The sequence below is a fragment of the Danio rerio genome, chromosome 4 (genome assembly GCF_049306965.1).
Source record: "Danio rerio strain Tuebingen ecotype United States chromosome 4, GRCz12tu, whole genome shotgun sequence".
Taxonomy (NCBI): Eukaryota; Metazoa; Chordata; class Actinopteri; order Cypriniformes; family Danionidae; genus Danio; species Danio rerio.
In genome coordinates, this window is record NC_133179.1 from 18,507,541 (window position 1) to 18,535,316 (window position 27,776).

Consider the following 27,776-nt stretch of genomic DNA (forward strand, 5'->3'; position numbering starts at 1 on the left):
AAAGGTGAGTTGTTTTCTTGTTTGTTTATTTTGACATCCTGATTCCCTTTTTTTTGTATTTCAAGAGCCTAAATAGCCATAACCTCAATAGCTTTGTTTTTGGGTCTACTTGAAACATTTCCATTGTGTTGTGTGCTTTTTGAAAGTCGTAAATTGTTTGCATTGTGAGAAAATTCAGCGTATTTTATTTTTTTGTTTGCGTTGTGAGAAAAAGTAGCGTGTTTTTTAAAAATAGATTTGCGTTGTGAGGATTTGCAACACATGTACTCAGATAAAGTTCTTTTCTAAACTTCCTGGTGTTTTTTGTAATTGCATGTGTTAATTGCAGCATGTTAATCTCTCTGGTTCACTGTACCTACTTGGTGAAATCATCACCACAAAAACGATGTGAATCACAAACATGAGTGCAACTTTGAACAGTTGGTGGCGCTAAAAGCATTTAGTTATAGACTCCAAATTTGCTGCAATAAAAGATATTTCATCCAAAAAAATCAGCCTCACGTGGTTCTAAACTTTTATGAAAATAATATATTCTATTGTAATATTGGAAATAAGCAGCTTTTATTTGAAAAACAAATAAAACTATAAAACAATCTTTTATTTGGAACAATTTTCCTTTCTGTTCAATAGAAGAAAGACATTCCGAAATGTTTGGAAAAAGCAGAGCATGACTACATTATGACAGAAATGTAATTTTAGAGTGAACCACCCCTTTAATGTTCTGACAGTCCTCTATACGTGGGCCAATTTCAACAACATTTCACAATACAGTTCTATGAGCTGGCCTTTACAGTAAATGATTCCTTACATCTGTTGCACAGCAATTGATTTTTTTATATTTTCACTTTGCATCTACAATTCTACATTTTTGAGTTCCTAAATTCTTGAATTATGAAAAAAAGCTTAAGTTTCTTATCAAACTACTAAGAGCTGAATAGAAAGTCTTCAATGACTTTATTAATGTACAGTAAATCCAGCTCTTTGCTTGTTTTTGCTTGATGTTTGTGCTTGAATCCATTTTTTAAAGTCATATATCAGTTTTTGCATCAGGCAATTCTTCAAAATAAGCAGTGGCCCCAGGGAACTATGCTCTCTGTTGCTCTGGACTGTCTTTTATATGGATTTGACTCTTGGAGAAGCGTTTGAGAGCAGCTGTCTGATCCAGCCTGGAAGATCAAGTTAAATCCCCACAGCGGCTCAGGATAAAGAACGCCATCGCTCTCAGGATAAGACCAAATCGCACAGAAAGTGACATTTTCGGGTTTTCTTAAAGTCATTCCTCTCTATGAATTCTGCAGGGAGCACATAAAAACAGCACGCGCACACGCACACATACTGTACATGCAGACATTACGGGTGACATTTAGGATGAACATTACATTTATTGTTTAAATCTTTGTACTGACCCGTAGGGAAATGGCCCGTGGTGGCTTCTGTGGAGGGTCTTCGTGCAGTCGATCTCCGAGTGACGCTAGTATTCTTTTCCTGTGGCCGATCAAATTAATCTTAAGAACCTAAAAGACAGAAACAAAGAACAGTGAGCATCTAAAAACACTGAACATATAAAAGCAAACTGGCACTTCAGTAGTGCAGAGCAAAATAAAACATTATTCTTTTCAAGTGAACATGAAACCAAAATAGCCTTATTTGTTAAAAAAGGCTTTATTTCCTCTGTGTGTTTCATTCTTAAATAAATATATGAATAAACAGAAAGCTCGTGTTGTACTACTAAAATAAAACGTGCTATTTTTACAATTACAATATAAAAATTTAAATATGATCCAAATGCAAGCCACTGCTATGGAATATACTATACTACTACTTCTGATAAAAAAATGAATACTATTGTAATTTGATCCAGTGCTAGTGCTACTGCTACTACCAATAATAATAAAATATAATACAAAAATAATAAAGCATGATCATACAACAGTAAAAATCAACTGAATAGACATTTCATTAACTGTAATAATGTACTTTGTCCAGCATACCACTACTACTCTAATTATAAGAAAATATAAATAATAAAAAACATAAATGAACTATTACATAAAGTAAAATATTAATTCTGCAGTAAAATATTACTACTAGTCATTAGCTAAAATACAATAAACTAAATTATTGATAAACATAACTAAATTGTGATTTTTTGTTCTATTGCAACAAGAACTATACTATACTATACTAGTAACAATATATATTAATGAAATCCATAAACTTAATAATTAATAACAGCATTTGTTTTTGTTACAGTCTAGAAAAAATTATAGAAATGTGTGAGAGTGTGTGTATCTATATATACTGTATATACACACAGTTGAAGTCAGAATTAATAGCCTCCCTTTGAATTTTTCTTTATTTTATTTTTCATATTTCCCAAACGCTGTTTAACAGATCAAGGAAATTTTCACAGTATGTGTAATAATATTTTTTCTTCTGGAGAAAGTCCTATTTGTTTTATTTCGGCTAGTATAAAAAAATTAAAAATTAGGTCAAAATTATTAGCCCCTAAGCTATATATATATATTTTAAATGTCCACAGAACAAACTATTGTTAAACAATATCTTGCCTAATTACCCTAACCTGCCAAGTTAATAAACCTACTGTAGTTAAGCCTTTAAATATCACATTAAGCTGTATAGAAGTGTCTTAAAAATATCTAGTCAAATATTATTTACTGTCATCATGACAAAGATAAAATAAATCAGTTATTTGAAATGAATTATTAAAACTATTATGTTTAGAAATGTGCTGAATAAATGTCTCTCTGTTAAACAGAAATTGGGGGAAATATAAACTGGGGGCTAATAGTTCTGACTTAAACTGTATATATATATATACACATATTTTTTTTTATAAAAATGCTATTATTAATACAACTAACAGCAATTATCTTTAAAATGAATGAAGTAATAACAGCAAATTTCCGTTCTTAGTGATGTCAGCAAGTGTGAGTAATTTTTGCTGTTTAAACATGTTAAAAACACTGCAGCAAATCATCAATTATCAATCAAGTAATTATTTACGTTCAGTGCAAAAACACCTTCTTTTCATAATCCCCACAGCAGATTGAGTGCTAAAACAAGCAGCATGTGCAAATAAATCACACTCTCCCTTTACATTCACTTTGTGAGTGCTTTATGAGTCTTTTTATGTCTTTGTCCACCGGGACTTTTGTGTTATTGTCTGTAAAAAGAAGAAGAAGGTCACTAAAGAACCCTGGTCAATCTGATGAAACAAAGAACACACACACACACACAAAGATCAATAATGTCTCCAAAAGACTCTTTCTTTGCAAACTGCCCTATTTCTTTCTCTCAAACGAATAAATACGGCAACTGCGACAAACAGGGAATTACTCCACCCAATTAATGAGCATCCATAAAGCCTGCGCTGTCATTCTGTTGAGCTGTTAGTGTAAAGCAGGTCGAGCTCAAGCAGCAACACATATTCAGGAAAGAATACTGTTTTTCACGCACCTTTCAATTACAGCCTTCTGGCTTGCATAAAATGCTTTTTTTCTGTATAATCTAAAGAAAATATCAAAAATAAACTTCCAAATGTTTCATCCTACACACTTTCATTCTGCCTGTAGATTTCTGTTACAATACCACATATTTTTAAAGGCTTCTTTTCTTAAAATGATTTTGAGATCTCTTAGATTCACCAAACTGCATGATTTTATTCATATCTGTATTCTTATTTTTCTTATACAGAAATACATGCTTTACTGTTTATTTTACCTAGTTTTATAATTAATTTAATAAAAAAATACATTTTTTAAAGAGTGTTTAAAATGATGGAGTGATTAAAACAGTTTCCCCAAATGCCCTTTCACTCTAGTTTGTCAATAAAATAATCAATCATTTTCTGACTTTAATAGTTTTTCTGAATCTGACTTTATTTAATGTTCAATTATTATTGTGATAGAAATGTATGCAAATGAGCATGTATTTAATAAAACAACGGCTACTTTGCATACGTAAACAACATTTAAGAAAAATAAAGCAAAAATATTTGCAATTCTTGATGTAATCGAACAACTGAGGAAGTTTGTTGATAAAAATTATTCCCCCCCCCCCTGTTTATCTGCAGTGTCTTCAAGGGCCTGTAGTTATAACAACACATGGCGGCTTCTCATTGGCCGCTTTTCCCATTTCTGTCCCTATAGCAACAATCTTCTCTAGCTTCATTTGTAATGATCACTACTATTTTACCCTGGAAAATTGAATCAATGGGAGGATATTTCCTTTCAGCACAGAGCATGGTTTTCAATTACAACGCAGCATCCGGAAGTGGCGATCCGATGCTGAGTTTATGAACTGCAGATGAAGCAGCTTCACTCCCACGTCTGCTTCAATCAACCTCCATGACTTTCTCCATCACCTTCCCACTACTGAATAAGGCTTACTACAAACACTTCTGACAATCATTTTACACTTAATAATAATTATTAACATCCATAAAATTGCACAGAACAATATTTTCCCTGAAAAAGCTTCAGACTCAGAAAACAAGGCTTCTGCAAATGTATTTTTGGAAAGACAATGATGAAAGGAACTCTTCCAAACAAGTTTTGTGTTCCACACAAGCAATATTTCAGGTAACACTTTACAAAAAGGTTCTATTAGTTCATGTTATTTGATGCATTTACCAACATAAACAAACAATGAACAGTTCATTTATTACACTATTTATTCCTCTTTGGTAACTTTAGTTAAACGGAAATCAAGTTAATCTTTGCTGTACTAACATTGCCAAGCAAAACTTTAGATTTTAGACATTAGTATATGTTGAACTGTGATTTATAAATGGTGATCAAGTATTGCTCATCCTTAATTCATAAAAGCTCATGTTGTTCTGTGCATGTACCTGAGTTTTTAAAGGTACAGTTCATATATCTGACTGTTTGTATTAAATGACAAAATTGTTTTACAAATAGTATATAAATATATTTTATACCTTTTAATACAAGAATTGCTGTGCTGTGAAGAAAATATAAAACTGTTAATGGAAAACATTGTCAATGCACCGTGATGCACCGAGTTAAGGAATTGAATCGAATCGATGGCATGATAATTGTAACCGAACCGTGAGACTAGTGTAGGTTCACACCTCTAATGTTAATAAATACATTATTAACAACTATTAACTAATGAACATTGTTGTAAAGTAACTGATTACAATTTAATAATATTAATAATAATTACAATAATAAACAAATAAATGAACCTAATTATAATTATACTTTTTTCCCCCGCAGTATCACTATTGTTACTATTAAAAATAATAAAACATAACACAAAAAATACCAATAAAGCATACAAAATGGGGCGGAATACATTTTGAACTTCACATAGAGGCAACATATCTAGGTGTTTGAATATTTTAGAGCAAATGAGCCAAAAAGTATGACATTTACTACAGACATTTCTGTTATTGCTTAAAATTTTTTTTCATATTAACATTGAACAATAAAGTTGTTTATAATAAATAGCCACCAGTTCTGTCATCTAACCACTTAAAATTCTCAAGCTCTTCAAAGTAGAACAGATGGTGATTAGCTGTCTATGTTTTTAGCATTTCAACAAAAGTCATTCTAAAAGTGATTACTAGAAACCAATCACACAGACGCACCTTTGCAACAAAAACATGCGAGTTGCAGAACTCAAAAATAATTCTAATAAAGCACCTCCCCACCATGTTGCCACTGTCATGCCAAATAGAAGCAGAAGCTTGCAATGTTTGCCCCTGAGTCCTGAATAGTCAAGTGCTTTGGATTTGACATTTATAAGATTTATCATTGAGTAAAAGTGTATTTTAAAAACACAGTGCTACTTGTGTGAGGCTGTAAGAAAGACACAAAATGCAGGAGTCATGTAAATCTATCAAGTGCATGTAATAATAATAGTAAAGTTTATTAGTAATGCACTTTTCTTAAACTCAAAGCACTACACAGAAAAACAATGTTTACATACACTTAATAGAAAAGTAACACATTGGAATAGAAAAAAGGGGCCAAAAGCGGCTATGTGATTAAAAAGACTATAGAACACACAAGACGTTTCACTCGTATAGTTTTGAATGGGGAAGAGTGAAACAGTCAATATGGCAAACGAAGCCCCGCCTACTAGTACAGGAGCCAATCAGCAATCATTATAGACTGCTGATTCTCCAGGGAAGAAGCTCGGACAAGACGTGTGCTTTTACATCATTTTATGTGGTCAATAAACACACTGGAATCTCAGCGAATACTTGCTTCACAGACATAAGAAATATATCCTAATAAAGCTTGAAATCCCTACTTTTAAATTAACCCACTACACTTAAAAACAAACTTTTTGTTTTGTTTTGTAATCTGTAAGAAACGAACTTTAGGTACAGTCCTTCCGGTCAAACGCACATCACATGACAGCAGTAACTACTCAAACCCACACAAACTTGTAAACTAAGAGTGACTTTCATTTCTGGAGGAGGTTTACCATCAAGGTTGGTGTCGTGATCTTGTTACTTTCGAGTGCACATGCGCACTAGCTTGGGCTCTCAGAAAAAAAATGTCGATTTTGTTTGATTTAAACGTTTAGAAACTAAACTTGTTGTTGTGTAATTTTATTGGTGATTTCAAATATGTAATGTAATCGTAAGGTTAGCTAACAGTTTTGGAGAATTTGATGTTTCCCCATTTAGACAGAATGCCCCACCAAACTGCCTGCGAGGCACTTTAAAGATGGCCGTCGAGTGAAATGACTTGCCTTAAAGGGACTTTGGTGATTGTCGTGCTTCAAGTGACCAGGGGTGCGTTTCCAAAACAACGACATAACTTGCAGGTGAACAATCATAGAATGATGCATCGTTTTGGAAAAGAACGATGTAGTGACGACTGTTTCCCAAAACCCCTTCTCTGTCGCAGATCCATCGCTTGAACCACGTTAGTTGTTCAAAATGCTCATAATGATGCTCTAAACGGGGTGGAGTACAACTTCTTTAGAGAAGAACCCCATCATTTATTTGTGCAAATTATACTGTTTTACACGAAAATGCATTTAAAATAAAATCTAATATTAGTTTTGGTAAAAACATGCACTCGCTTTCCATATTAATTGAAATATATGTAAATGGCACATATAGGGCCTGTGTTTGCTTTACTTATATTATTGAGAAGTTGAACATGACATATTCTATTCTAAAACATAAAATCACTTACAAAAGCAAACAAGTATTCTAATATCATATACAAATCATATAAATAAATAAATAAATAATGAGGCTATTTAATATAAAATGAAATTTAATATTATTATTTATTAGAAAATGTTTTAAATCCTACTTTAATAATAATATTAATAGTATTAATGATGATGACAATGATGATTATTATTAAGTAGGATATTGTTTATTTATTTATTGAAAAGTCTACTTTTACAATTTGACAAATGCAAACCACTGCCGAAAGCCCATGTCATATACAGTATAGATACTTAATAAATAACCTACTATAAATTAAAAGAATTAACGTGTGCTATGTTTTTTGTTTTCACAAGCTTTGAAGACAACAAAGTTTTCAAAGTGCACTGTGAAGGGAGCACACCTGTAAACATATAGATTGCTGAAACTGAACTGTAAAAATACTTTGAAAGCAAATTACACCTAATAGAGATGACTTTAATGCTTTTTTATTTTTTAATAATTCCAACTTTAAAAGTTAGAATGTTCTAAATGAATAGAGCATAGAGGGTATAAGTGGTAATAGAACACAGCCAGGAACTATGTTTCTAACTACAGCTCCAGAGGTGTAGGTTTAAGTGCTCAAGTTTGCGACGCAGTTTGCGAATGTTCATTGGAGCGATGGATTTGGGAAACGACAAATCAATGAACTATGTTTGTAAAGACGGAACATGCAACCTTAGTTGGCTAATGATGGTTTTGGGAAACACACCCCAGGTTAGTGTTACTAGTCTCCCTATTACTAATTACTAATCTCCCTCACAGTATGAAAATTGCTTGTAATACTGTTAATCTACTTTAGTTGTATTGTGTTATTCTTTTACATATGGATCATGTTAAAAATAAATTGTTTGCTGATCTTTTTCTTACGGTTCTTGATCTAAATAGGCCTTTGTTTCTAGGTGAAGGTATGCAAATGAATGATATATTTAGTTCTTGTTAGTTTAAAACATTAATCACCTTCACTTCTCCTAGTTCCAAATCCACTCTGGCTTAATCTAATTTACTTCTAGAAAGTATTTAGAAAGCAAACACAAATACTGGATCACAGAACTTCTTCCAGGATGCCCACATTCGATATCAGTTGTGTTAATGATCCCCTCTGTTTCTTTTTAAAGCCTCTTGTGTGTAGAATCGATTTGTGTAAGGAGGTTTAGGACTGTGTGCACCGGAGGCTCATTAACCCTGTTTAAACCCTCTGGAGATGCCAACAAACAAGCCCGTCTCCCTCAGGCCTGCGCTGGCCAGATTACAGGTGCTGAGGGCAACAGAGACTGGAAGCGGACAGAAAACCCTGTAGGACTACTCTAGGATAAGCACTGGCTCAAATCAGACAGTCTGTTCTGGATAATTTGCTATTTTGGGAGTTTAAAACATACAAAATGCAATTTGAAAGTGCCTTGAGCCTCCACATAAGAGATACACAAGTACACAAAGACACAGATATGCTTTACTGAAGAAGCCTATGGGAAAATATTGTAAAAATGCTACAGAAATAATACAGTTGGATGGCTAGAAGCTATTTTTTGCTAATTAAAATGAAAAAAGTATGTAATTGTACTGATTTATATCTTACCATTTACAAAGAAAGTCTGATATTCACATAATATCCTCCATAATGACTCACATGAGATGAAATTCCATTGAAATGATGCTTCTTAATAGTTATTCTTATTATTAACAGTTCAGTTTTAGGTCACAGTGTCTGTTGTTTAATGATTTACTCTATGTTTATGCTTTTGCATTATCTTAGAGTTAAAAGTTACTACAATGGTGTTTGTTTGAATAAATATTTCCATTTACCTGAGGTAAAACATTATATTCACTTAAAACACTTCTAGATTTACTTAGGTAAAACGCTTGTGATTATTTTTGCAAATTTATGCAAACAAATATACCTATTTATTATTGTGTTATTATTGTGCTAGTCAATATATATTAATATTATCAAAACAGATGCTGAGAGCATTGTGTAATAGAATTTACAGCATAAAATGTCATCTTTTTTATTGTAAATTGCAGTTTTGTATAAATGCTTTCTGTACATCTTTAGGGTATTCCATAACTCCAGCTATTTTTACAAGATGTAATATACACAGTCAACCCCTGAATTATATATATATATATATATATATATATATATATATATATATATATATATATATATATAATTTATTCATTCATTTTCAGCTTAGTCCCTTTATTAATCTGGGGTCGCCACAGCGGAATGAACCGCCAACTTAACCAGCACGTTACGCAGCGGATGCTCTTTCAGCTGCAACCCATCTCTGGGAAACATCCACACACACTCATTTACACTCATACACTATGGACAACTTAGCATCTATTTTACCTCTATTTCAAGACTTTTGTGTCTCCTGAATGTGTCTGTGAAGTTTTAGCTCCAAACACCAATCAGATTATTTATTATACCTTTCAGAATATTGAAATGTTCTGCTCTGAACACAATGTAGCTGTTTTTGTTGCCTGTGCCTTTAATGCTAGTTCTCCCTTCTCACTGTTCTCACGTAACGTTTGTGAAAAATACTACAGTAAGGACTTTTCCAATGATTTGATGTATTTGTTTTGGAGTTATTTCAAGCCTTTTCATGAGTCACACACAGTCATTACAAAGTTCACACACACACACAGCAGACGCACACACACACAGCACGCTCAAGTAACTTTGCACTGTTGACACAATGGGCCCTATCATACACCCGGCACAATGTGGTGCAAGGCGCAACGCAATTGTTGTTTGCTAGTTTCAGCTTGGCGCAAGCGTCGTTTTGACGTTTTGCGCCACGCTGTTTAAATAGCAAATGCATTTGCGCTCATTTGAGCGTCCTTAGGCTTTCTGGCCTAAAAAGGATGCGTGTTGAGGCGCACTGCTGGCGCGTTGCTATTTTGAGAGAAAAAGATTTTTCAAAAGACCAAAACAAACCTGGTCTATTGTCCAGCGCAGAGCGCGTTAGTTGTGCACCTCACTTACACACTACTTAATACACACAAAATGTAGAGCAATACGCAAATATCTTTACATATGAAAAATAATTAAAATATTAAGGATATATATAGGATATAATAGGGATATATATAGGATATAAATATAAAGGATTTAAATATTACAAAACATATAATTTTCTAGCCAACCTTAATATAAAAACCATACTTAGATGCCTTCTTCAGTTTTTGCTTTTTCAGTTTATTTGTGACAATTTGCTTTTGTGTAATGTTATCATTATTTGCAGTATTATTTATTATATCCATATTTATATTTGTTTTATTTAAAAAAAAGCTTAGATTTGCCCACCTGTCTGGTTTCAGACCATATAAGGCACAGCATGTGTATTTGGATATAACTCAGGTTTTTGAACACACTTCTTTAATATTATTCATTTATTCGTTTGCTGGAAATAAGAATTGAATTTAGAAATAGTTCTGAAACAAATCTTTGCGCTTAACAAACAAAATTAATTATTTATAGTCAAATTGGTGTCTGTGCATACAAGGTTTCCCTATCCACGAGAGCAAAAGTGAAAGTAGATAATGAGATGCCATATCTCTCATTATCGCGCTGCAGATGCTCTGTTTAGCTGTTTTCTTGCTAGTGAAATGCTCAGTTTTTCCACTTTCAAAGTCGTCATGTGAATAGCTACTCAACTGGCTCTTAAAGAGAATGGGAGATACAGTAAGACTCTGATTGGTATATTCTCAAAACACACCTATAACTCATTAAGAAAATAAGCTCAACCCTTTTAGACCATGCGCCATGGCACAAAGCAGATTTTTCCATCCCTAAAATAGCAAAAGGGGATTCTGACATGACCTAAATGCGTTTGCGCCCTCCGCTTTGCACTTTGCGTATGGATCATCAAAATAGAGCCAAATTTGACAGGATACACATAAATATCTAGTGGTGTATGGACATCGATAATGTTAATGTACAAAATAAACCTGATTTAATGTCCAAAAACCAGGATCTAAGTGTCGCCTTTTATGATTGTACTGACATGCAGCTGAGGTAAAATTGCTAAAATTCGTTACAAACATGCACTGTTTTAAAAACGTTTTCAACTTGTAAAACTCATCCTCATATTTGATGATGATTCATGATCACAGTGAGCTTACCAGATCTTTTAATCCCAGTTGCTTTGCGCGCTCCTGTCTTGTTCATATGATTATATGCGTTACTATGGAGACATGTTAATACTGTACGTGGTTGTCAATCAATTTGGTGGGCAGGGAAACCGGACTCCTTTGCAACGTTGTGGTCGGCCTCAAAATGGGAGGGATTTGGATCCTATTCTTACGTCAGGAAATAAAAAAGAGGCTTATTGTCTTTATATCACCCCAGTATGATTGTGGACACATTATATCTACACACAGTTCAGTTCAAACAGCTTACAAAAGATGATTTTCATCATACGTGCCCTCTAAAAAGCTAATTATTACATTTAAATGTGCACAATAAAGTAATATGTATTGTTCATACTAATCGCATGCCTATAATGCTATGCCCACTTGCAATTTAATATAAAATCTATGCATTCTTTTCTCTGTGTACATTATTTAAAGTATATAATATAAAATATAACATTCTTCTTTACAATTAATTTCAAATCTTCCAAATGAACACAGCTCCTACAAAACTTTGGACAGGCATTTGATTGCATGAAACTTGCCAGAATTTTGATTAGAAAAAAAGGAGTTCATCATTGGATGTGCTAATTAGCAGTACTTGTAAACATTTGAATTAAAGCCAGCGAATCAGAAAGAAGCCAGCTGATCTTAAAAAAATGCACAAGTCACACTTGTAGCATCAGTCAGTCAAAATCTGAGGTAAAGGCAACAGATACACAGAAGTTCATCGAAGCTATTTATATTCCCTCATGCATGCCGTTGCAGCAGGAGACGAACAAACACCAGGAGTGAAAACAAGAGAAAATGAACAAAGAGAGTCTGCTGAGTGTGTAAGGTTCAGCACTGCCTAACTGCATGACGGTAAAAGGCAGAGGAGATTGAATTTAATTTAAATGCAAATGTGCAGAGCGGGCTGCAGTGGAGATGCAACATGCCGTATAGGAATACTGTACATCTGCAAGCAGCTCGATCGCACGAGAGCCGCTCAGATGATATGCATAAGCCTGGCATTACACATGCGGAGGGTGATAAAGAGAGCCAGCCATGTGTTTTAATCACTGCGACTGCTCGTGAACATAAGCGCACCGCCGGGTACAGTGTGCTGCTGCTGCTGCAGTCCTGTGTCTTAAAGCTACTGGGAGAGAACACTAGAGCTGCAGACTCATTTACATACTAACTGTACTATATAACAGATCAGGAGTCAGGTGTTGAAGGTTTCTTGGAGATTTTCGTGTTTCCATTCATGATTTCTGGGCTAATGCTGGTTGAAAAATCAATGTAATGATGGTGTGTCAGAAAATGACTTGGTAACAGATTTTTGATATTGATTAAAAAACCAATGAAATGATGGTGTGATGGACAATGACTTGGTGACAGATCTTATTTCAGCTGAAGTTTTTATGTGTACGGACCCAAGTAATAAAGTGACCAATAAAACAGGAGCAAAATAAGTTGGTTTGATCAATTGTCAAAAAACTGTTGCATAGTCTGTTGCATTCAATTCCAAATTACTCACATTTTAATTTTAGCACAACACACTGTTTAACTAAAACCAGACATATTCCCTGGCCACTTTATTAAGCACAGAACACCTGTCCAACTGCGCATTAACTCTAATTTCCAATCGGCCAATCACATGGCAGCAACTCAATGCATTTAGGCATATATATATGGTCAAGTTGATCTGCTGTAGTTCAAACCAAGCATAAGAATGGGGAAGAAAAGTGATTTATTTGACTTTGAACGTGGCATGGTTGTTGGTGCCAGACAGGCTGATCTAAGTATTTCAGAAACTGCTGATATACTGGGATTTTCATGCACAAACATCTCTAGGATTTACAGAGAATGGTTTGAAAAAGAGAAATTAAGTAGTAAGTTGAGCGACAGTTCTGTGGGCGCGAATGCCGTGTTGATGTCAGAGATCAGAGGCAACAGTAACTCAAATAACCACTCGTTACAACCGAGGTATGCAGAAGAGCATCTCTGAACCCATAACATGCCCACACTGGGGACACCCAGGGGACTTCTGTCAGCTAAGAACAGGAAATTGGGGCTACAAGGCTCAGAGAACAGTTGAGCACAGGCTCAAAAAAATTGGACAATAGAAGATTGAAAAAACGTTTACTGGTCTGATGACTTTTAATTTCTGCTGCAACATTCAGATGGTAGGGTCAGAATTTGCCGTCAACAACATAAAGCATGGATTCATCCTGCCTTGTATCAAAAGTTCAAGCTGGCGGTGGTGATGTAATAATGTGGCGATATTTTCTTGGCACGCTTTGGGCCAATTAGTACCAATTAGGCATCGCATCGCATCCACGCCACAATGAGTTCACTGTACTCAAATGGCCTCCACAGTCACCAGATCTCAATCCAATAGAGCACCTTTGGGATGTGGTAGAATGTGAGATTCGCATCCGCAGACAAATCTGCAGCAACTGCGTGATGCTTTCATGTCAATATGGACCAAAATCTCATAGGAATATTTCCAGTACCTTGTTGATTCTATGCCATGAAGGATTAAGACAGTTCTACAGGAAAAAGGTGGTCCAACCCGGTACTAGTAAGGTGTAACTAATAAAGTTGCAAGTGAGTTTATTTGATGTGTTTTAGATGTTTACTGACAGAAAGAAAAAAACTGTCTACAATTAATAAATATATATAGATAGATAGATAGATAGATAGATAGATAGATAGATAGATAGATAGATAGATAGATAGATAGATAGATAGATAGATAGATAGATAGATAGATAGATAGATAGATAGATAGATAGATAGATAGATAGATAGATAGATAGATAGATAGATAGATAGACACACACACACAAAACTTGCTGAACAAAATTAACTGTGAAGAAAACAGTAACTATAACAATACTGATATTACTATATTTATTACTATATGAGAACATTTATGAGAGGTTTCACATACACAAATCTGTGTTAATGCCATAAAAATGCAGCACTATGCATCCCAAGCCAGTAGTTGTTATTGCTTCTAAAGAGAAACAAACCATAACTGTATTGTTTTCAAAAACTTACACTAATCTTTTCAGGCCCCCAAAACACACTGACAAGTATATAAACAACCAAAATAATTCCTTTTTAAAGCTTAAAATGTCTTTTAAAGGTTGTCATCTAAATGGCTCTGAGAGTGATTTAACAATATTATTCCTTGGTGCCATTATTACATATATTTTTATATACCTAATGTATTTTATGCCCTCTAACGATATTATTGCATAATCAAAAACATGGATGAAATAATAAGATGTGTGAAAACTAAAATTCTAAAAACATGCAATGAAATGATTTTAAATAGTTTTATATAATTTTATAAATATTGCTGTTAAGAGTCTGTCAAATATTTTACATTTAAAATAATTTTAAAAAATATATATCTTAAGTTTTATCATTCTTTGTGTGAAATGAAAAAGAAATGGAATCTTTCAGTTTGTGAGACAAAAACACCCCAATTGCTTTATGGGACCACAAAAGTGTATCCTCAGTTATCAAAAAGCAAACTGCTGACCTTTTAAATTTAAAATTCCCAAAATTGCGACAAATTAACGCTGTTTATCTGCCAGCCAATTAGGCCTATTTGACACCAAATCAGGCAGATCCTTATTGTGCGTTCATTGGACAAAGAAAAAAAAAAATCATGGAGTGTGTGAAGGATTAGGTCGCTCTTTAAAAAGAGAGCAGTAAAGCACCAGAGAGACCATTGACATTTTTACACAATAACTCAAGTACTGCTAAAAACATTCCGCCGTTTCATGCGTAATGAGTCTTGTGAGGTCTCTGCTTTTCTGTGCGTGTAATTGCTACAGTGTTGGATGTAAAATGACAGTTAATCCCATTAGATTAGGGAAAGTGAGCAGGAAGCAGGTCTGAAGAGGGATTAACCTCGGCTGTCCAGCGGCAGGAGGGTAATCTCCACACTACAGAGCGCAAAAACTCATGAGTCTGAAACATGTTGACACAGACATACTTTAAGTGTCCGATATCTTATACACCAGTTGATTTTGCAGAAACAACTACACAAAAGTCGCCGCCAGCTGAATCTTCCCAGACATTTCTCATTTTCCCAAACAGCTCAACACAGCAATTTTAGTTCAACCAATGGCTTGAGTATGGGCCAGGATTACTGTATCTGTTTATCAACCAATAGGTGATGAGTGTTTGGGGAAAGCTGTTTGATACAAGAGTGTCTGAAACTCTTTCTGTGAACTTTATATCATACTTTATTAAGTGCCGGTTATTTAAGTATCCAAACACTGGGGTTAGTATTAGTTGTTGCTAGCGTACTAGCAAGCTAAAAGCAACTCAGAATAGTTAGGTCAGAAAAGTTACACAGTGTAGACAAATATACAGTGTAAGCAGAAAGTTTTTATAGCGCTTCCCTTTTACCACTATTTTTTATGTTACAGCCTAATTCCAGAATGGATTAAATTAATTTATTTACTCAAAATTCAATACCCCATAATGACAATGTGAACATTTTTTTTTTAAATTGCTGCAAATTTAGTAAAAATAAAAAAACAGAAAAATCACATGTACAGAAGAATTCACAGCCTTTGCTGTAAAGCTCTACATTGAGCTCAGGTACATTCTGCTTCCACTGATCATTCTTGAGATGTTTCAGCAGCCTAATCGGAGTTCACATGTGTTAAATGTAGTTAATTGGACATGATTTAAAAAGTCATACACCTGTCTATATAAGGTCCCAGGGTTGACAGTGCTTGTCAAAGCACAAACCAAGCATGTAGACAAAAGAATTGTACACAGGATTGTCTCGAGGCACAAGGCTGGGGAAGGTTACAGAAAATATTTCTGCTGCTCTGAAAGTTCTAATGAGCACAGTGGCCTCCATCATCCATAAGTGGAAGATGTTTGGAACCATCAGGACTCTTCCCAGAGCTGGTAGGCCATCTAAGCTGAGTGATTGGGGGAGAAGGGCCTTAGTCAGGGAGGTGATCAATAACCTGATTTTTACTCTGTCTGAGCTCCAGCGTTCTTCTGTGGAGAGAGGAGAGCCTTGCAGAAGGACAACTATCTGCAACAATCCACCAATCAGGACTGTGTGGTAAAGTGGCTAGACGAAAGCCACTCCTTAGTAAAGGGCACATACTGTAGCAGCCCACCTGGAATTTGCCAAAAGGCATCTGAAGGACTCTCAGACGATAAGAAACAAAAATCTCTGGTCTGAAAAAACTAAAATTGAACTCTTTAGGGGGAATGCCAGGTGTTACATTTGGAAAAAACCAGGCACCACTCATCACTAGGCTAATACCATCCCTACAATGAAGCATGGTGGTGGCAGCATCATGCTGTGAAGATGTTTTCAGGAGCAGGAACTGGAAGACTAGGCAGGACATTGTAAATGAAAACCTGCTTCAGAGTGCTCTTGACCTCAGAATGGGGTAACTGTTCATCTTCCAGGAGGATGATGACTCAAAGCACACCACCAAAATATCAATGGAGTGGCTTTACAACAACTCGGCGAATGTCCTTGAATGGCCCAGCCAGAGCCCAGACCTAAATCCTATTAAACATCTCAGCAAAGATATGAAAATGTCTGTACATTGTCGCTTCCCATCCAACCTGATAAAGCTTGAGAGGTACTGAAAAGAGGAAGGGGCAAAAGTTCCCAAAGACAGCTGTGCCAAGATTGTGGCATCTTATTCAAAAAGGCTGTGGATACTTACTGTATGCACATGTGATTTTTCAGGTTTTTTATTTTTAATAAAATTGCAACAGTTTAAAAACTTTTTTTTCACATTGTCATTATGGTGCATTGTGTGTAGAATATTGAGGAAATAAATTAATTTAATCTATTTTGGAATTAGGCTGTAACATAAAACTTGGAAAAAGTGAAGGGCCATGAATATTGTTGAACAGGTTTCTGCTGCTGGAAAAGTCAACAGCAAGGATTAAGCTAAAGCAAGAACAATTTATGCATTCACAGAATATCTTCAGAAACTTTCTTTTTTAATAACAAGATTGACCAAACATTGAAAAATTAATACAGATGTGATTTTAGATGTTATATAGCTATATAGAAGTTGTATTAACAAATTTCGAGAGGATCACATGCTATGATTGATCACGACTCTCATCTACAATCTTTGATAAACCGATCAGATGAATCCAAGACTAAAATAAACAACCCATTTTGTCTTGCCTTATCTTTGATTTTGAAGAATCCCCCCATCCACCCCATCTCTCGAGCTCGAGCTCTCGAGACCTACTTGATCTTGGACTCCCCTTTATGCCAAATGACTAGACGGGAGCCCTGTGCTCAATTATCTCCAAGCTCAGTGTTCTCTCCTAGGACAGCATGCCAAACCTGCAATTAGTATCAAGCAATAGCTAAGTGTGAACTCTTGAAATATCGATAAGTATAGACGTAATATGTCACCCCTCAGCTTTTATTTATTTATTTATTTATTTAATAGTATGCAGTTATTGGTTGTACAATTTTTAAACAATAAACAAACAATCACAAAAAAAATAAAAAGGTAAAAACGCACTGGTCGACAAAATGAATAATAATAATAAATAATAATAAATAATAATCCGTTAGCATGCAAAAACGTTGCATCTTTTAATTTAACCTCAAGCAGTGATGCTTAAAATATTCAAACTATAATAAAATAAGTGCAAAAATCAAGACTCAACTCTGAAATATGTTGACTCAGACATATTGTTACGATCACTAGCTATGTAGCTCTCGCAGAATACCTGTATTCTCACAAACTACAAATCCCACCAAGCACAGTACTCACACACCAGTTACAGATCATCACTTGATTAAACACAGCTGAAGCTCATTCTTTCTGATTACTGGAACTATATACATCACACACACACACACACTCATCAAGTGCTGAGTCTTGTTTCCCTATTGAGTATTTCAAAGTGCTTTCCGGTGCTGTCTTGCTGTATGTTTGACCTCTTGTTTGTTTTCAGTTTATGTTGTTTTACCGCTTGCCTCTTCGCCTGTGACTACGACTACTCTTTTGGGTTTGCTTTATAGTACCGTTCGCTACTCTATTACCTTGCCTGCCTGACTACTCTTAAAAAAGTCTGAATTTGGATCCTTACATCTGTTGGCACACCCTAGTCATTGTTACACATACTTATACCATGCCACATATCATGTTAACATGCAAAAACAACTACACAAGCATTTCGCCAGCTTATTCTTCTCAGATGTTTCTCGTTTTCACAAATAGCTTGACACTGCAACTTTGGCTTGAATTTGGGTGGAACAATATATCTGTTCATTAATCAATAGCTGATGAGGTAGAGTGTTCGGAAAACCTGTTTGATACAACATCGGTGTCTATCAACTATATATAGACTTTATTAACTATCGGCCATTTCGTTCTTATGTCCAGTCACTGGGGTTAGTATTGGTTGTGAATACAAGGCTAATGCCTCACCAAATGGGTCTTAATCCATCTGCCTAAGAGCAAACATGCAGATGAAGCATTAAAATAAAAAATGCACTAATCTACAACATAAATAGCAATTGTGACCAATCTATTAGCGTGTTAGCCGTATGCTAACACTTTCTCAGAGATGTTGCATCTCTTAATTTATTATCTAGTAGTGAAGCTAAAATATTAAAGCTACAATTTAAAAAAAAAGAGTTAAAATGGACTATTTAGATGGCGATAGCTGGTGGGATGTTTACTGAGACATGAAGTGTTGAATTGCAGAGGTAAAACAGAGAGGAAATGGAGTGAGGAGGCAAATAAAGGAGGGACTTTGTGTTTCCCAGGTCATTAAAATCCAATGCACGAATGCTGCTGTAAGCACAAACAGTACTGTATTCACATGCTCCCCATCAGACAGGGCTCTGCGCCTCAGCTCCCTCAATTAGGAAGAACTGCTCATCCATACTACAACTTATTCTGAGTTCTATTACTGATGCCTGCCAGAGCCTCAAGCATGAGATCATGGAGAGTTATGTGGCTGTGGAGTATTGCTCTGGCCTGTCCTGACCTTTAAACAAGAGCTTGATCTTTATAGAGACATTTTACGTATGGAGTTTAACCTTTAGTTTTACTGTCTTCAAACGGCATTTGCAGACGGTATTACCCATCTGACATATTTTGAGTGAATCGAGATGGTTGACAGGATGTAAATGTGAGTCAGAACTTGATTAGGTCAATAGAGTAGACGCTGAGGAGGAAGGAACATATGAGAATGGAACAATGGACCATGGCCAAATGGACAAGAGCATCTCAAATTATCCCAAATTTACTGCCTTAAAAAATGACATTACTTTTAGTAAGTTTACATTCTGTCAACCTAAATTATTGTAAGTTACTTTGTACCTAAAGAATGGCTTTTGTTAGTCTAAAGCCAGTGCATAATTATATACATGTTTTATATTCATTAAGGATTTAATGAATATTAATTGTTTTACTTAGATACATTTAAAAATTAGTTAACAGACACTATTGCTATGAAAGTTTTAACATGGTAATGGCTAACATGCTAACATTGTCATTCATTCATTTTCCTTTGGCTTAAATTTGAACTGTAAGGGAAACCGGACAACCTGGAGAAACCCACGCAAACACGAGGAGAACATGCAAACTAAACACAGAAATGCTAATTGAGCTAGCATGTCGCGCCTATGCTACCGGTGTATTTACTATCAAATACAAACAATGTCAAAGAATAAATTTTTCAACAATATTTGCTTTGATATTTAACATCAGCACCTCAAAGAAGATGAATTAAAAGGTACATCTTTTGTGAGCGTTTCAGCATGCTAAATGTATCATATTAATTAATTTTCACTAACTTCTCTGAGATAGCATTAGAATAATAACATGCTAACAGGGTTTTAACAATCAACACTGACTTATTTTGCCCCATTTTTAATATTAGTTTTAACACTTTTGACGTTACTGCTTTAAAGAAATTAAATTAAGTTAACAATTTCTCTGAAAAAAAAAATAATTTAAAGAATGATGGGTTTAAGCATGCTATCAGCTAACATATAATTACACAAAGTGTTTTCATAGCCAAAATTAATCACAACTAATGATGTCAGTTTTTTCCCCAATTTTTTTGAGTGTGTTTTAGCTGTAACATTGTAATCTCAATGCTTCTGAGAAAGTTGGCAAACTAACAACAGACATACACAATTTACTGTATTCACAATTATTACCAATTAAAACGTGATGTTCACTAGTTTACATTTAAGGAAAAAAAAAGTTATCCTAAGAAAAGTTATCCTTTTCAAACTGCATTAAAAAAGGATAAAAACTATGTCCTGATAGCCGATTCGAATGTTATCCCTCAATTGAATGGGCGTTATGTGGTTATCAGCTGGTGGATATGGGCCAGTAGGGCCTTCTTCTTTCTTCTGTTATCATCCATTCAGATGGTTATTCAGCCATACAGTAAATCACGTGTCTGTGGCTGGAAGTTAACGAGAGTTATTTATGTTATTTATTAAATTTCTTATTAATTGTATTTTATTAATGTGAACTGTCACAGTAATGTAAAAACAGATCTGGATCTGGAGTCTTCTCTATAAATATAGCTGATTAACTACAAGAATTATTTATGTTATTTATTACATTTCCCCTTAATTGTATTTTATTAACGTCTACCCCTACCCCAACCCTAAACTCAACCACCAGAGTAATGTAAAAACAGATCTGGATAAGAAGTCTTCTCTATTAGTATAGCTGATTAACCATGTGGATGGATGATAACAGCCCTCTAAGCCTACCAGTAGGCACAAAAGGCTGATGACCACTGATAAAACTCATTCAATCAAGTAATAACATTCAAAGCGGGCATTGCAGAGAGTTTTTGAATACTAACATCTAACATGGTGTATTCATAACCACATCCAGTGACTTCCACATTACTTATACTGTATTTAATTCATTTGAATATTTTAACACAACTGCTTTAAAGACAAGTTAAAACAACATCTCTGACTTTTGTTATATTAACGAGCAAACAAGTGCCTCCTTTTCAAAAACATATCTGCTGCATTCAGTTACACTCTCTTCTGTTCATTCAAACAAGCCACCAAATAGTCAATTAGGAAAACAAGTCACTGAACACCAACCACCCACATTTCTTCCATTGTCTTTCCTTGTCTGAAGGGAAACATGTGAAGCACATTGATTGGCTAATGAGCTGTAACGATACATGATTGGTCCAATGACCTTCAAGCCCACAAAAAACCCGCTGTGGGCACTTTGGCTTCTTCTGCTTGACGTCACCCTTCCATATCAATCTCTCTCAGTGCCTCCATTATTTTTCAAGACGACATAAAATCTTTTCCTTGAAATGCGAAATACCATGTGGCGTGTCTGCCTTGCTACAGCGGACAGAATACAGAGAGCCAATCACCACAGACATAACAGGTTTTTACTGCCAGGATTACAAGCCAACACAACCCACACAGTCAACGTAATGAGGTCTAGTGTACGTGCGTGCACAATGTGTCCACAAATCTCCTGCATGCCGGGGCTACTTTACACAGGGATTTGCTCGGAACAACACTAATTTGTTCATTTCTCATCAGTAGCATTGGCACTTTTCAGGCCACCGAAGGACAACTTTCCAGTGGATGTTTCTGCAGCTGCTTGGTATCCAGTCAAACCAAACAGCCAAATCCAGCCCCAATTCCAACAAGCCCAAGGCCACCATCGTCACCGCAACTCGCCGTTATCCATCTCAGATCCATTTATAACCATCGCCTCCCAACCAGGGGACAACTGGAAAAGAACCAGAGCCTGCCAGTTACCTAGCAACTATGGAGCGAGTGTTGGTGCTATGCGTAAAAATCCAGCAGGCCTCCGAGGAAACGTAAAGCATATACAGCAGCGCATCCGACCAATGCTGAGAGGTCTGACTGTGACTGAAGACTTGATGAACCAATGAGGGCACGTGACACGCTCCGGTCTTTACCAATGGTTATAATGCAGCGGTGTGAAGCAGGGATCAGAAGGAATCAAGTCAGCCTCCAACACAAAGGCATGGAGAAGAGGGGGGAAAAAAAGACGTCATGACAGTTTCTTTCTTTCTACACGCATTCTCACTCTTTCTATCACACACTCCTACTCATTCTTGCACACAAACCTACAGACATGCCAGACCAAGAATAAAACTGTGGAACATGCAGAAAATTCATGCCGTTCTGAACATTTATGAGAACAATGTGATTTTAATAACTAATAAAGACAAGCTAAATTACATATGGTCAAAAACGTAAAGCCGGTGGGTTGCTTGAACAACTAGTTGACTAATCAAGAGACGGTCTTTCATTGAAAGCAAACATTTATTGGGTGACTCCCGAAAATGAATGAATGAATCAAGGCAATAACTAAACATGCACTTACATTTTTCATTGATATATGATAAACATCAGTCTGTAACTTTTTAAACTAGTTATTAATATTCATTATGCACACCACATAAATTATATACATAAAACACTAGTTGCCTGGCATCGGCAACATTGTATATAAGATATTTGAGCAATATAGCATTTGTAGCAGTGCGATATGACTGTATATTGCCACTGGTGAGGGGCGTGTGATGGCACAAGGCCACGGGCAGAGTGTTTTAGTGTCTCACCAGTAACAATATACAGCCATATTGCACTGCTACGAGTGTGATATTGTGTTTATAAAACAGCTTGACGGCGCAATCATGTATATAAAAAAAAAAAGTCTACAAATCATTTTGTATGAGGAACTACTGTCTTCCACCATTCCTTCACATCTGTAGCTACTAATCTGTACATCTGTACCAGTACTAATTCACCAACGTCACTTTAGAGCTAGTATTTAAATGATTCTCTAGCGTAATGTCTGAAGTGATGACAAAACAGGTAATTTTGCTTACATCTTAAGATTATAAGGCTGAACGGCATGCAATGCCATCAGTCTACAAAGATTACCAAGTATTACCACAATTATTAGCAAAAGTAGTATATTTTGACCTTGTGGGGACATTTTTTTTATTCCCAAGCATGAGTAAATGGCAAATACATTTCACATAATAAAGTATTTAAAAAAAAGTAAAACTGCAGAATGCTTTCTGTCTTTAGGGTTGAGGGATAGAATACACAGTCTGCACAGAAATAAAATCATTATGTCTAATAGATGTACAGGTGTTTTTGTGTGTGAATTGCTATTATGGGAAGATGCTTTTCGATCTTTCTTCTTATTGTGAATGCCGAAAACTGTGTGTCTTAATATTTTTGTATAAACAAAGGTTTTTTGAGGGATAATCACAAATTTTAATTATTATTATTATTAATATTATTATTATTCATGGCCACATTTGATCATTTAAAAGCCTGGTTGCTGATTAAAAATCATTCATTCATTCACTTTCTTGTCGGCCTAGTCCCTTTATTAATCTGGGGTCGCCACAGCATAATGAATAGCCAACTTTTCCAGCACGTTTTTACGTAGCAGATGGCCTTCCAGCCACAACCCATTACTGGGAAAAACACACACACACACACACACGCACGCACGCACGCACGCACGCACGCACGCACGCACGCACGCACGCACGCACGCACACACACACACACACACACACACACACAAAATACGGACAATGTAGCCTTTTTTATTTTGTGTACCGCATGTCTTTGGACTGTGGGGCAAACTGGAACACAAGGAGAAAACCCACGCGAGTGCAGGGAGAACATGCAAACTCCACACAGAAACGCCAACTGAGCCGAGGTTCGACCAGCGACCCAGCAACCTTCTTGCTGTGAGGCGACAGCACTACCTACTGCGCCACTGCATCGCCCTGATTGAAAAAAATATTAACTTTTATAAAACAACTAAACTAAATTCCAGAAAAATAGCTAAATAACTTTAAATGATAAAACTAAAATAATTAATTAATAATTTACAGACCCTGTAAATATATATACATATATATATATATATATATATATATATATATATATATATATATATATATATATATATATTTTGATATACCATGATGACCGTCATGACCTATATATACTAAATAGGCCACTAAACCATTTCCATATAAATAAATAAACAAGGCACCACCCTAATCCAATTTATATCAAATCAGTTAAGCAAGCACACGACTTACACTACATCAATCCCAAATGAATCTTATAAAGTGATCATCTGAAACAGGCTTGCTAGTGGTGTTAAGAATCTAGTTTTAGCCTGCGCTTGCCGCTGTCGACAGCGACATAAGGACCAGCAGCAGGCAGATCAACAGCATTAAACCGGCAGCCCTGTCACATCCCGCACAGCACCAGGCCACTGATTGGATCCAAGCTTCAAAACACCACAGGATAAAACAGCAGAGGGCCGGAAGTGTCCTTGCATGACGCCTGCGCCCGACACGGAGCGATAGATCTTGCTTTTATATAAGAGAAAAGACTTAACAGCACCAATTCTCTTTCTGAAGAGTCTCAAAATGCCGATGTCTGTGAGAGAGAACAGAACAGCACAAGTGAGACGTGAGATTTGACTGCTGTTTAGCGCTAATGTAGATGACAGGAGGAGATTTACGCTCAGATGACTGATGTCATGTCTGATAAGACTGTAGTGGTGATGGATCTGATCTGTGCAGAAACCGCAGTCAACTTGTGCTTGTGTAGTAGCAATATACCTCTTACCGTATTTCTTCTAGACATGAGTGAAATGGCTGTTTCAATTCTTTTTTCTGTTAAACACAAAATAAAGTATTTTAAAGAAACTTGAAATCCGTTAGTAATTAGCTATGTTTCCATACAAGGATGCAACTGTAATTAAACTTACATGCAAAACTGGAATGTCACATTAAAGATTTGCAAAAAAGCTTTCCATCCAATGAACCCGAGAGAACAAAATTGTCACTTCCTGATAAACAGGCGATATACAAATATATAAGCCCAGATCTGAAAATTGCTGTACACCATCACTTCCCATCCAACCTGATAAAGCTTGAGAGGTACTGCAAAGAGGAATGAGCAAAAATTCCCAAAGACAGGTGTGCCAAGCTTGTGGCATCATATTTAAAAAGATTTGAGGCTGTAATTGCTGCCAAAGCTGCATCAACAAAGTATTGAACAAAGGCTGTGAATATTTATGTACATGTGATTTATCAGGGTTTTTTATTTTTAATAAATTTGCAACAATTTCAAAAAATCTTTTTTTTCACAATTAAATGAATTTAATGCATTTTAGAATAAGGCTGTAACATAAAAAAATGTGGAAAAAGTAAAGCGCTATGAATACTTTCAAGATGCACTGTTTGTGTGTGTATATATATATATATATATATATATATATATATATATATATATATATATATATATATATATATATATATATATATATATATATATAGGAATTCATTGGCTAGAAGAAGCCCTTGTGGACCTTTGTTGCTTTATGATCATTACTTGCGCCTCAGTAGATGAAACGTAATGAACATGCATTGGCTTTTAGAGGTGCGAGACTGCTTTTTGAGAGATCAGATGCTCAAGACAGGTCTGGGAGTTAATAGCACTGAACCTATGTGATGACAGACTTTGGCTGAGGCATTTTAGAATGACCAAAGTAACATTTCAGATGTTTTACTATGTGTTTGGTCTGCTGGCTTATCCAGTAATGTTACCGCATGATCTGTAAAAATTCAATCTCATGGCTTTTTAGATGAGCATACTGTAATTTAATTTTAAATAGGTTTTTGTCATAGATGATAAAAATGCTCTTGTGATTAACCTAGAAAAATCAGAGGTTCAGGTCAACATCGCTGATGTACTGTATCTACAAACTCTGTAGTTATATATAATGTAAACATTAGACAGGTAGACAAATATAAGTATTTGGGTGTAATAATAGACAACACATTTCATGGAAAGATCATATTGATAGTGTGTGTAACAATATAAAACAAATAATCTTTTTTTGGGGGTCGACTTAGATCTTTTGGAGCATAAAAAGTGATTCTTGAACATTTTTTTTAATGTCTGCACTTATGAGCGTTCTGCAGTACTGTAATTCTGCATGGTATATAAGTATGTCTGTGAGTCTAAAAACAAAGCTGATGAACTAGATTAAAATCTGTTCAAAGATAGTAAAAAGCCTGTGAGAAGTTATATGACCGTTCATATTACAAGAACCTCACAAGGCTGGCAAGGAACATAATTGCGAACCCTAGTCATGTGTTGAATCAGGAACATACAACATTAAAGTCTAAGTTTTAATAAAGTGAACTTTAAAAAGTCATTTTTACATCAGAATGTCTTAGGTGAATGAATAAGGTCTGTGTAAAATTATTGTAATTTTTTTGTATGTTTTTGTCTCTTTGTAAGGAGTATTTATCATGCCGTTATGTAAGAAAAAATTCAGATGCAAGTCTGACAATAAAGTTTTGTATTGTATTGTTTCATTCATTCATTCATTTTTTATTTTGACTTACTCCTTTTATTAATCTGGGGTTGCCACAGCGGAATGAACCGTCAACTCATCCAGCACATGTTCTACGCAGCATATGCCCTTCCAGCTGCAAAACATCACTGGGAAACATCCACACACACTCATTCACACACATACACTACGGACAATTTAGCCTACTCAATTCACATATAGCACATGTCTTTGGAGTTGTGGGGGAAACCAGAGCACCCGGAGGAAACCCACACAAACGCGGGGAGAACATACAAACTCCACACAGAAACGCCAACTGACCAAGCAAAGATTCGAACCAGCGACCTTCTTGCTGTGAGGTGAACGTGCTTCCCACTGCGCCAGCGTGCAGCCCATATTGTATAGTATGATGAGCATTTTATCTTATTAGATAATAAATGTTTGCCCAACTCAAGATTTTGAGGTGAATTTTCTAAATGTATGGAATCTTGATGTTTTCATTAAGCACTTTCTATGCAATGTTCCAAAATGTCCATTAAAATGAGAGAATGGAAACATAGCTGTTGACTTTCACAGTAAGAAAAAATACTATGGATGTCAATCACTACCAGTTTCCAACATGTTTCAAAATATCTTCTTTTGTGTTTAACAGAAAAAAGAAACTCAAACAAGTCTGGAGAAAGTGAAAGATGAATAATAATGCCAGCATTTCCATTTTTGGTTAAACTTTTCATTTGGAATTCTCTTTGTTCATTTATACAATTAAAAATTAATTGCAAATAAATAAATCAAAATGTAATCTGCTGCAGACAAACATTCACGTCTAATCTTGTAGGACAACTTTTACCAGAGGTAAAGATTCTAGGAAATAGCTTGGACTTTGGTCTGTTTAAAGTAGGATTTTGTGTACCTTTTTCTGAACTGCAGATCTGATACTTCAAGTTCACTGGAATGCTTTATGAAACTAAAAAAAAAAAAAAAAAAAA

At 35.3% G+C, this 27,776-nt stretch overlaps 1 protein-coding gene across 23 annotated transcripts in view; it reads right to left on the reverse strand.

Moving 5' to 3' along the window:
- Nucleotides 1–27,776, reverse strand: part of anks1b (ankyrin repeat and sterile alpha motif domain containing 1B) — a 315,281-nt gene that overhangs the window by 30,777 nt on the left and 256,728 nt on the right. For all 23 annotated transcript variants that reach the window (XM_021475055.2, XM_073946404.1, XM_017355052.3 and 20 more), the window contains one exon: nt 1,407–1,514. In XM_021475055.2, coding sequence (XP_021330730.1) covers nt 1,407–1,514 — 108 coding nt within the window. The remainder of the gene's footprint in view (nt 1–1,406; nt 1,515–27,776) is intronic.